The sequence below is a fragment of the Theobroma cacao genome, chromosome 8 (genome assembly GCF_000208745.1).
Source record: "Theobroma cacao cultivar B97-61/B2 chromosome 8, Criollo_cocoa_genome_V2, whole genome shotgun sequence".
Taxonomy (NCBI): domain Eukaryota; kingdom Viridiplantae; phylum Streptophyta; class Magnoliopsida; order Malvales; family Malvaceae; genus Theobroma; species Theobroma cacao.
This window is the reverse complement of record NC_030857.1, coordinates 9,142,903-9,154,676: the sequence shown is the minus strand read 5'-3', so window position 1 is coordinate 9,154,676 and position 11,774 is coordinate 9,142,903. Positions and strand designations below refer to the sequence as shown.

Sequence of the window (11,774 nt, the reverse complement as noted above, 5' to 3'; positions counted from 1 at the left end):
AGATATATAACATTTAATTTGTTTAGATGGTGGGAGTGAGAAATTGGTAGCATTTAATTTATCTAAAATTATTTAAAAGGTATTTTTGTTAAGTCAATCTTAAAAGTTGATAAAAATATTTAACTTTATATTAAAAGTTATTTTTTAAATGAGCTTATAAGAGTGACTATTTTTCACAATTTGCTCATAATTAAAACAATCAAACATTCAACCCAATTCAAAAGCCCTAATACATGGTATTGTGGGTCATAAGCCTTCTTACCTAACTTAGGCTTAGCTTGGCTCAAAGTCCAAGAACTTTGGGCACCTGGAGTCAGCCTGCTCGAGTGAAGAGAGTGGACTAATTGAGGAGGGCATGAGCATGCCCACATGCAAGAGCAAAGCAAATGACGCGGGCCTGTTTCAAGCAGCCCAATATTCTGTTTTCCAAGCCGATCCGAAGACACAGGCTTGGCTCACCCTCTCCAAGGCCCGCACGAAGCTCCGGCCTTCCTAAGCAAAACGCCGCCGTTCAACAGTACTTTGCTTTCTTCTTCCTACTGCTTATACTACGCCGTTTTGAGAACAACGCAACCCCACTCGTTTCTCACTCTCTTCCAGCCGCTCTTAGTTTCACCCTTTCTCTCCAAAAAACAAAACTCTAGCGGGCCACCGACTCCTCCGCCTTGAGGCCTCAAGCCCCCGCCAAAGAGACCATTCCCGTCTCGATCTCTTCCCCAAATCAAAGTCCAAAAACCCTGAAATCTATTCCTATTATCCTGAAAAGAACATCAAATCCCAAAACCGTTTTGGTCTAGAAACCAAAAACCAAACCAGATCCCTAGAACCCTCAAACCAAAGAACCACTTTACTAGCTCTCTTTTTTGGGATTTTCGTCTCTGCATGTGGTTGTTGCTATTGTGGTTTGGTGCTGGTATTAATTTTTTTTTGCTTTCTGCGGTGATGGTGGCATTGTAGCTTTATGGTGAAGGATTTGAGGCTTTCGGCTGCTAATTAGGTTTAATGTTCAAACAAATGTAAGAAGGAACCCCACTCGTATGACTGAAAAAAAAACGTTGACAACCCTTGCTTCCTTTGCATCCCCTAAAGTTTCAGTGTATGGGTCTGGTCTCGTTGCAGTGCGAGGTAATTTCGCTGACCCTTTCTTTCGAATCCTTTTTGTTTTTTTGTTTGCTTGCTTTAATTTTCCTAATTTAGAATCTTGGGACGGAATTCGCACGTCCAGAGTACGTATAGAGGGATACAATAAAATAAATCTCTATTCGGATGGATTCTCCTGAGCGTAGCAGTCGGGGTTATGCAAGACGAGATAGAGAGGATAGTTCAGACTTGAAAAGTGATAGGGCAGTCGGGGATGATGAGGAATGGGAGGCTACTGATAATAAGAAGAAGCATAAGTCTACCAAGTCTAGAAAGCCTAGCAATGTCGAAGAAGGTGAGGGAATTGAAAGCAGCAGTGGAAGGAGGAGGAGTTCTGGGGATAGAAGTGAGGGCCGCAAAAGGTCAGGTGCTTCTACCAGAGCTGATAGCGACGAAGATGATTATGACACCAGAAAACAGTCGCGTTCCAAGCAGATCAAGAGAAAACAGGAGGAAAGTTCCTTGGAAAAATTGAGTAGTTGGTACCAGGATGGAGAATTTGAAAGCAGACAAGATGGTGCTGATAAGTCCGCCAGTAAAGGACATGCTTGGGCTGATGAGACTGAGAGAAAGAAGGTTGCCTTAAAGCTGTCGGAGCAAGACAGCTCTCGGGGAAGTAAAAGCAAAGAAGAAAGGTCCCATGATGGAGAGCTTGAAAAGTTGCTGGATAGAGACTCCAGGTATTCAGAAAGGAGGGAAAGCAGCCGTGATAAGGGTCATGGCTCTTCCGAACTATCAAGAAATTCGAGAAGAAGATGGGATGAATCAGATGCTTCCAGGAAAGCTGAAGAAAACACTTATGAACGGCCTGATCTTAGAAGTGGAAAAGCTTCTGATCTCAAGTATGAAAGTGCTAGAGAGAAAACTGCTTCAGCAAGAAATGAACCTAGTGAGGGTAAAAGCTCTGGAGCAGATTCAAACAATGACAAGTGTGTCAAATCCAACAGTAGGGAAGAGAGAAGACTTGATGCTGACAACAGTAAGAGCAAAGGTCGATCAGAAGCCCTAGAAGAAGATAATAGGGCTAGTCCATTGAATCGTGAAGACAGATCAGGTAGGGAGAAAACTGAGAAGCACAGACAACAGAGAACTCCCTCTGGTCGAGATGTTGCTGAAAGCCGAGAAAGGACTTCAAATATGGATGAAGATGGAATAACATGGATGAGGGACAGAAGTTCAAGAGAAGTTGGGCAAACAAACAGGTCTAGAACCCCTGAGAGGAGTAGTAGGCGTTATCAAGAATCAGAGCTTTCTGAGATGGATTATGAAAGAAGCCTGGAGCGCAAACAGAGAGAACTAGAAAGGGATGACAGATCCAAAAGTAGGGATGATAGCTGGAGTGACAGGACAAGGGATCGGGAAGGATCAAAGGAGAACTGGAAAAGGAGGCAATCGAGTAATAATGATAAAGATTCCAAAGATGGGGACATTGCTTATGATCGTGGTAGAGAATGGGATTTGCCGAGGCATGGCCGCGAGAGGAATGAAAATGAGAGGCCTCATGGTCGGTCAGGCAATAGAAAAGATGTAAATCGAGGTGAAGCTGTGAAGACATCATCAAATTTTGGAATTTCAAATGATAATTATGATGTGATAGAGATCCAAACCAAGCCTCTTGATTATGGAAGAGCAGAGTCTGCATCCAACTTTCCCCGGAGAACCGAAGTTGGTCAGCAATCTGAAATGAAACCAGCTCTGAATGAGGAAGAATGGGCATATATGCGAGACAATAGGGGAAGGAGAACTGATATATATGGTTCTGGACCCTTGGATGAAGATTCAAGGGACAAATATACAGAGGACAATAACTCAATGCAAGATCCAAATTTATGGAATGATGAACTTGATTACAGTGGAGGAAAAGGGAGAGGCCAGAAACTTACTGTATCTGGCCGTGGCATTGGTGGCCAAAGTTCTAGTGCTGGGTCTCATCCACCTTATGGAAACCAGGATCCAGGAACTTTTGGCCGAGCTCCTTCGCAAGGTGTGAAAGGAAGTAGGATAGGAAGAGGAGGAAGGGGAAGACCTACTGGGAGGGACAATCAACAGGTTGGTCTCCAATTGCCTATGATGGGATCACCTTTTGCTCATCTTGGGATGCCACCGCCTGGACCTATGCAACCAATTAACCCTAGTATGTCACCTGCTCCTGGTCCTCCAATTTCTCCAAGTGTCTTCATTCCACCGTTTTCCCCACCTGTGGTCTGGTCTGGCCCTCGAGCAGTTGATATGAATATGCTAGGTGTTCCACCTGGTCTCTCTCCTGTTCCTCCTGGACCTTCTGGCCCAAGGTTTCCTCCTAACATAGGGGCTTCGCCAAACCCTGGTATGTACTTTAATCAATCAGGACCTGCAAGAGGACCTTCAAATGTATCTTTGTCCGGCTTTAATGTGGCGGGGCCCATGGGACGAGGAACACCACCTGAAAGAACATCTGGGGGTTGGGTTCCTCCTAGAGCCGGTGGTCCTCCTGGTAAGGCTCCTTCCAGAGGAGAGCAGAATGATTATTCTCAAAATTTTGTTGATACTGGTATGCGACCACAGAATTTTATCAGGGAGCTGGAGCTTACTAATGTTGTAGAGGACTATCCAAGGCTTAGGGAGCTTATACAGAAAAAGGATGAGATTGTAGCTAAATCTGCTTCTCCTCCCATGTATATGAAGTGTGACCTGCGTGAGTTGGAGCTGTCTCCAGATTTCTTTGGAACCAAGTTTGATGTTATTCTTATAGATCCCCCTTGGGAGGAATATGTTCACCGGGCTCCTGGAGTTGCCGACCATATTGAGTATTGGACATTCGAAGAGATCATGAATCTTAAGATTGAGGTAATCAATTTCTGCATCACTTTCTTTTTTGTTGCCTCTACTAGTAAAGGTAGCATTCTGTTAGTTTTGCCTTCCTGGTTGCAATTTAGTAGAAAAATGAGTAGTCTCTGTTTGAATTTCTGGGTGTTATATGCTAACATCTGGCGTGTCGCTGTACCTTTGATATTAACATCTAGAGTCATGAAGGCTCTTTTTATGTAGTTGGTGGATATCGGAGCTAATATTTTCTATTCATATATTCTTTTTAGCCTAGCAGCCTTTTATTGACTGGGAATTTACCTCATGTTTATAGGCAATAGCTGACACACCTTCGTTTATCTTCCTTTGGGTGGGTGATGGTGTGGGCCTTGAGCAGGGCCGTCAGTGCCTAAAGAAGGTACTGGATTAAAATTTAGTTAGATTATGACTTGGCTTTGTCTTCTTCTTCAGAACTAATAAATTTATAGTTCTAATAGCCTTTATTCAGTCTATATTTTGGTTGCCTCTTCTATGTGCTGCAGTGGGGTTTTCGGAGGTGTGAGGATATTTGCTGGGTGAAGACCAACAAAATAAATGCAACTCCAGGCTTACGACATGATTCTCATACTATATTTCAGCACTCAAAGGTTTATAATATATATATTTTTTCTACATTTTGGAGCCTTGCTATTTTGTCTTACCTATGGAATGATCTTTGGCATTCTGCAAATTCATGCATTGTTTCCTAGACTGTTCTCACTTTGCCTTTGCATTGAAGGAACACTGCCTGATGGGTATAAAAGGAACTGTTCGTCGCAGTACTGATGGTCATATAATTCATGCCAACATTGACACTGATGTAATTATTGCTGAGGAACCTTCTTATGGTTAGTACCTGTATATATTTTTGACTTTAATGACCTTGGATTTCATCAGACCATTTGATATTTACATGCTATTTCTTTGTATATCATGATTTGGGAAATGAAAATTGAATGATGGTACCACCATTAGTTCCAATCCCCTCTCTCTGCTGTTTTCATTTTACTCCTTTCCTCGCAGTTCTGTGAATAAGTTAAGTCTGATGCATTAGCTTGAGATTTACGTTTTGTGCTTCTTTTCTTTTCATTTTGCTCCTTTCATAGCCGAAATTCAAAGTGCAGTGACAAAAATAACGCCAGCACTCAAATCACAACTGGGGAAGGATTGGGTATTAGTCTATTAGGGGCATTTATCTCACCATTTTGCTGTAACCGGAAACACTTCATGTCTCATTGTGTGCTCTCTTCCATGAATTTGCAATGTAGATTGTGTGAATGAGAAATTGTTTGAAATTTTCATGCCAACTGGACTGTAGGTTCAACTCAAAAGCCAGAAGATATGTATCGAATAATTGAGCATTTTGCTCTTGGCCGCAGAAGGCTTGAGCTCTTTGGTGAAGACCATAATATTCGATCTGGTTGGCTGACTGTCGGTAAAGGACTGTCCTCATCAAATTTTAACACAGAGGTACATTATCTTTTGGAAACAGAATTGACAATGATCGTTGAATTATTTTCCTCTTGTTGATGTGTTTTACTGAAATTGGTTGAACATTTCAAATAGTAGATTTGGTATATAAGAAATGAAGCATTCGTGCCAGTAGAATAAAGTGCAAAAGTTCTTTTGCTGTTATATACCGAGGAAAATAATGTTTTCCTTGGCATTTACACACTGTGAAAGTCAAACAGCTATACAAACACTGAAGAATAAAGATCCTGCAGCTGACATTTTGTATAATGTGTTTTTAATGAATAATAGCTCTCTCATTCAAATTAGATTTGATTTCTATTTGACTCTGCTGTCCTTCTGCTATTGGTTGGTTTTCTAATATAAGCCTGCTGAGTTCCCTTTTACTTGTTCTATTAAAGGTCTTAACTAGGAATTTTGGTGCTTTCCAGGCATATATCAGAAACTTTGCAGACAAGGATGGAAAGGTTTGGCAAGGTGGAGGAGGACGAAATCCACCCCCAGATGCACCTCATCTAATCAAGACAACCCCAGAAATAGAGGCCCTGCGTCCCAAGTCACCCATCAAGAACCAGCAGCAGATGCAGCAACAGCAGTCAACTTCTATTTCTCTGACAACACCCAATTCCTCCAACAGAAGACCTGCTGGAAATTCACCGCAGAACCCAGTTGCAATGGGTTTGAGTCAAGAAGCTTCGAGCTCAAACCCATCAACTCCTGCTCCTTGGGCTTCGCCTATGGAGGGTTTCAGAGGACGAGAGGGCATAAACATGTCGTCAGATGATAGGATGTTTGATATGTATGGATATGGTGGCCAGGCAAATGGGGATTACCTGGATTTTGAGTCTCATAGACCACTGAATTTAATGTGACAAATTCCAGCGAAACAAGATGCTGTTGCGTTGTGATTAGGTTTTTGGCTATGAATGGAAATGTCATTCTTTCTGGTTTTAAGTTGGGAATGAGTGAAGTGTAAATTTCATTACCGCAGCCACAATGGTCAGCAGCAGTCACAAGTTAAATCCTTTGACAGGTGAATTAAAATTAGTGTAAGGTGCAAAATGTGGTTTATTTGCCTAGAATCAGCGTAGTGTTAAGGGTTATCTATACTACACTCTCGTAGGATTCATATGCATATAATTTTAATAAAAAAAAAAAACAAAAAATCTACTATTAAACGAATCTGCTTTTGAGTTGTTGGTTTATTATTGTGACCCTCGATTAATGAAATAGGTTTGGGCTGGGTGGGTGTAGAGAAACATTTAAGATGTTAGCAACACGTGATTAATGTAATAATACTCTGGGGTAACCTGGCTCTTGAACACATGTAGGTAACAATGTGGAGAAAGCACATTTATATGTATATATTATAGTCCGGATATTACAAGATGATTTCATCCTTTCTACATTCATACACTAATAGAGCGGCCTATGCTTGTGATCGGAGGAAATATTTCAGCACAAATTGTAGGTATTAAGTATAGCATTCAAAGAATGGGGGATCCCTTTCCCTTGCCGCCGCCTTCTACTTCTTCCAGCTCCTTTATGCCCAATTCCTCTGCTTCATCCAACACCATTTTGTTCTCACAAGATCCATAAGCCCAACTGCACACTAAGTAATACAAGACATTAATCACACTTAGAATTGTAAGAAGCCAATAATAGTAGTCATAGTGACCCTTATTAAGGTTGGTTGACACCCAACTCACTTCCCCTTTTTTTTGTGTCACACTATTCAAAATTGCAACTAAAAGACTTCCAACCAAGTTTCCCACTCCCATGCCAAGGGCAAAAAGAGCCACTCCAATGCTAGCCATGCTTTTAGGGAACTGAGAGTAGTAGAACTCTATTTGCCCAATTGCATTGAAACCCTCGGCTAATCCAGTCAGGCTGTATTGTGGCACTAACCACATTGCAGACATGTCCACCGGCATGTAATAATTATCGGCCAATCCTTTTCTGATTGCTGCAGCTCTCCGCTTGCTCTCCACTGTTGCTGCCACTGCTGTTGCCATACACGAAATTGCTAACCCAACGCCCATTCGTTCTTTAGAGGTAAGCCCTCGTGATCGTTTAGTGAACTTTGCTAGCAATGGAACTATGATTCGATCATAGACTGCTACCCATATTGTCAAAGTAATCATTGCAAACACACCAAAGGAACCCGCAGGAATTTGAAAACCTGCTGCAAACAAGTGCCTGTCCATGACGGTCGCTTGGAGCACCGGAAATGAGTGTTGGCTTATGGTTGTGGCGATCATGATCCCAGTAGACCAAATGGGGAGCACTTTGATTAATGCTTTCAACTCTTCCACTTCTCTGACCGTGCAGAGATTCCATGGATCTATAGCCCAACCATCTAAGTCTAAGTCCTTCTCGGGGTTTCTAATGACACAAGCTTTGTTAAGAAACCTGACAAGAGCACCAGAAAATTAAATTTGACAATATCGAACTCTCTGGCATATTGGTTGTTCTAGAGTACAAGTAGTATAAATTCAGCATTCAGAGACGAGACAGAGTGGAAGCAAAGCGTTAAGCAAATGGAATGGAATATATATATAATATTACCTTAGTTTTTCTGTTGGTGCAATAAGCTTGGAACCTTTGTGATAGTACCATCCATCAGAGTCCATTGGTGGCAAAGCCGAGTGTCTGTTCTTCCAAGCCGCCGCTATGACTTGGGCAAAGCTTGTAAACAAACTTTTGTTTGCTTTCATTTTGATGTAAAGTGGTGAACCCAATAAGAACATGACAGTGGAGAACAACATGAGCCCTGCTGGAACTCCAAAGCCCACAGCCCATCCGGCTTTATCTTGAATATAGACAATAACAGTGATCGAAATCATGATTGAAATTCCGACTGAAGCATAATACCAGTTGAAGAAGCTTTGCAAGACCCTCTCGTTTTTGGGGTTGCTAGGATTATTAAACTGGTCAGCGCCAAAGGCCAAGGAACATGGCCTAATGCCACCGGCTCCAATGGACATGAGAGCAAAAGATGAGAATAGAAGTGCCAGCTGTGCTGCTTTTGGGGACGCACAACTTTCTAAGTTCTGACTGCTGCAATCAGGGGGCCTTGCTTGTGGAAGGACTGCAGTTAACCACAATAAGCTCATTCCCTGCCAGAATAATCGTACGTAATTACTAATTAAATATGCTCTGAATTTGTAACTAATTAATTAATTATATCTGCAGAATGGAGTGATCAATGCTAGTTATTTCACAAACATTATACTCCTAAGCATATAAATTGAATATTGTGACTCTAACCAAGTAATTTAAGAAAATGAGTAACTGTTTTGCTTACAAGAAGACTGATGACTGTTCCCAGTGCAATGACACGAAAGCGGCCCAGGAAAGAATCGGAGAGGAAAGCCCCAAGGATTGGCATGAAATTGGAAATTGCTGACCACAAGAACAACACGTTGGTTCCTGTGGCAGTAGACATGTGATACTTATTTTTTAAGTACAAAATCATATTTGCCTGAAGACCAATGCCTGCTACTTTCTCAAATGTCTCATTTGCTGCACAGCACAAACAAAATTTTCTTAAATTGACTAATTTGCATGGTCTAAGTAATTAATGACAATGTTATATAATTAGTCAATCGCATGCCAAAAGTGTGTATATATATCTATATATAGTTTGTTCTTAATTTTTCCTAATTGTAACGATTTAATTATATAGACATATATATAATTCAAAGTAATTTAACTAAGAAAGCAAGCTTACATATAACAAAAGGCATGGTCTTAAGACCACCCTTTTGGCTTGTGATCTGCTTCTGCTGCTGCGCATGCTGGTTTTCGCTACTTTTCATTTGATGATCGGAAGGTTTTTCCATCTCCATCTTGTCCCCTGCAAATGTAAAGAGTTGTTATCAACCGTAAGAAATGAGCAGGTGGACAAGACGACGTCTTGTATAGACTGACCAGCTCGGGGACGAGCTTTGTTTTCTCTGTCTTGTATTCTTTGGAACGGAATCAAGCTGGCTGCATGCTCTGCCGTCTTTCAGGCTTTTTCCGCAGTATAATTAGTGATTAACTAAACTAAATTGATATATAGTAAGCATACATTTAATTTCACTAGCCACTATTATATATATATATATATATTATTTCATATTTTTGTTGGAAAGGGACTCTTTCTTTTTATATATAATTTTATAATTTTACCAAGGCACGATGGATGATTGGTGCATAATATTTGTCAGAAATCTGTTACCCTATTTCCTACAATACACACCAGGAAAGACAAAAATCAGGTAAAAAGAATACCAGTATCGAGTTTGAAAATTTTCGGATCAAGATGATTGCCAATATTTATATTGACAATTTGATAAAATCACTACTAAAATTAATACTATAATTAAAGAAATTTACCTTATTTTTTATTCAGTGGCTGCTTTTAACGATTGCTGTTGAAGAAGCAATAATTTTTAAGAATATTGGTTGCTTTTTCATGACATGGACAACATACGGAGGTATAATTGGAAGAGAGACTTTGTGTAGTGTCCATGGCCTGCAAAGTGCATTAATATCCACACACTAAAATCTGATAAAATTAAACTGATTAATCGGTGAAGACAAAGTTTAATTTGGTAACCTTTACAGAAAGGAATAGCATTTCCTTTTGGAATTGTCCTTTGGCATCACAATGAAACACGTCCTACACATTAAACAGTACTTTAGTTTTTTGTTGGTTTCTTCTTCTAAATGTATTATTTGTTATGTCCTTAGTGACGGAGGAGCTAGGATTTATACATTGAATTTGAAGGGAATTAAGCTCAATATATAGGATAGTTTTTGGCTCTACAAAATGAAAAATGGTTGGGCAAATTAATTTGTGAGAGAAAAAACGACTTATAATATAATCCAATAATTTATTTTTTAAAATAACCAACCAACTCCTCTAGCCAATTTTATAATTCATTCATTTGGACTCCAAAGAATGAATCCCTGAAAAGGTATAGGAGCCTAGTTTCTATCCTAGATGGTTGATTTGGATCCAAAAATAATAAGCAATTTTATAATGCTTGGAGGTTAGTTATGTCATCATTGAAAAACGAAAAATTTGGATATAATAAGCTCAAATCCATGTTGTTTCGATGAAGAGATGACTTGACAGAATGATTTTATAGAAATTAAGCTCGAAAGACGATTAATTTGATGCTATAAAGTAAAAATTAAATGAAAACTTAAAAACCCTAATTCTATGTCTTGTGTATGAAACGGTTGTCTGTTGTGTCATTTAACTTGGCTGCTATAGTTATGTGTCTAAACGACTTGTTTAGAGTCATATTTTTCTTCTTGCATTGTTCATTTTGTTGGCCATTGCTCAGTGACACGATTCACAGCAACCTTTGTGAGGTATTATTTGCTTTGACTTACTTGGCCTAATAGTTTAGTCCCATAAAAAGTGCCTCACAGGTTAAAGGTGATGTGAATTCTTATATGCCTAGTATTACTCTAGTACATAGTTGATGCAGGATTCATGGCTCCTTTCTTTAAGGCCACTTTAATACATAACTGATGTGGGATTCATGGCTCCCTTTTCTAATACCATGACATCTTCCTTGACTCCCCGTTGGGAGTTTTTCTTCTATGTGTGACTTTTTGGCTTTACTTGTCGGGAACATTATCTCGATGATTTGGGACTCACATCAATGCAACGACCGTGATTGTTGGTATATGCCTTTGAGCCAATTGGATTGATCAAAAAATATATATTGTCATTTAATGCATATTCAATTGCATAACTATATGTGATAGAAGTTTTCCTTCATATCAGTGCAATAATAAAGAGTTATTAAGTACTAATTGGATGAAACCCATGGAACATAAAGGCCTTACAAGAGAATTGTAAAGTTGTTACAATTATGAGATCATTATGCATCAAAGCCATGTTCTTAAAATTGTTCTTGGTCATTGTATTGTCAAGATAGGGCATTGACAATACTTAAAGACTAGTACATGTTGAGCCTCTTTACTTGAGAAGTAAGTAATTGATCTCGTAGATTGAAGTATATAGGATACTCGAGGATAAAATGTAAGTGATTATTAAAGAACAAGTTCACTAAACATGACCCACTATGAGAACTCCATTTGGTATTTCACTCAAGTGTCTATGGAATATGTTCTCATGTCATAGTCATGCAACTAGTCTTTGGACTTGAGACACCAAGTCATCTTGTATGGAGAATGACATACTTTGATTTCACTCATATGAGTTTGGAGGTGACCAAATGCCTAAAGAAGGTGTTTTTGGGTATGTTATGAAGCATGCGAAGGTGAATAAGTCGCCAAGAGAGCATTCATCACCCCAAGTGATATGAGGGGAT

At 39.8% G+C, this 11,774-nt stretch overlaps 2 protein-coding genes across 5 annotated transcripts; one reads left to right on the top strand and one right to left on the bottom strand.

Annotated features, from left to right (window-relative positions):
• On the top strand, positions 588-6,387 carry LOC18592764 (methyltransferase-like protein 1). Of its 4 annotated transcripts, none has more exons than XM_007019635.2 (7): positions 593-1,125; positions 1,226-3,966; positions 4,259-4,342; positions 4,467-4,571; positions 4,703-4,811; positions 5,282-5,433; positions 5,865-6,305. In XM_007019635.2, exons 2-7 carry the CDS (start codon positions 1,267-1,269, stop codon positions 6,303-6,305), a joined length of 3,591 nt encoding a protein of 1,196 aa, XP_007019697.2. In that variant the 5' UTR covers positions 593-1,125; positions 1,226-1,266. The 4 variants fall into 4 exon arrangements, with proteins under 4 accessions (XP_017981443.1, XP_007019697.2, XP_017981442.1 ...); XM_018125953.1 differs by having other exon boundaries at positions 1,198-3,966; XM_018125954.1 differs by having other exon boundaries at positions 588-3,966; positions 5,343-5,433; positions 5,865-6,280.
• Positions 6,549-9,387, bottom strand: LOC18592765 (protein NRT1/ PTR FAMILY 1.1). The gene is made up of 5 exons (XM_018125955.1): positions 9,367-9,387; positions 9,167-9,292; positions 8,741-8,958; positions 8,002-8,552; positions 6,549-7,845 (listed from the first exon to the last, which is right to left on the bottom strand). The coding sequence occupies exons 2-5, from the start codon at positions 9,282-9,284 to the stop codon at positions 6,921-6,923; spliced, it is 1,812 nt and encodes a 603-aa protein (XP_017981444.1). The 5' UTR covers positions 9,285-9,292; positions 9,367-9,387; the 3' UTR covers positions 6,549-6,920.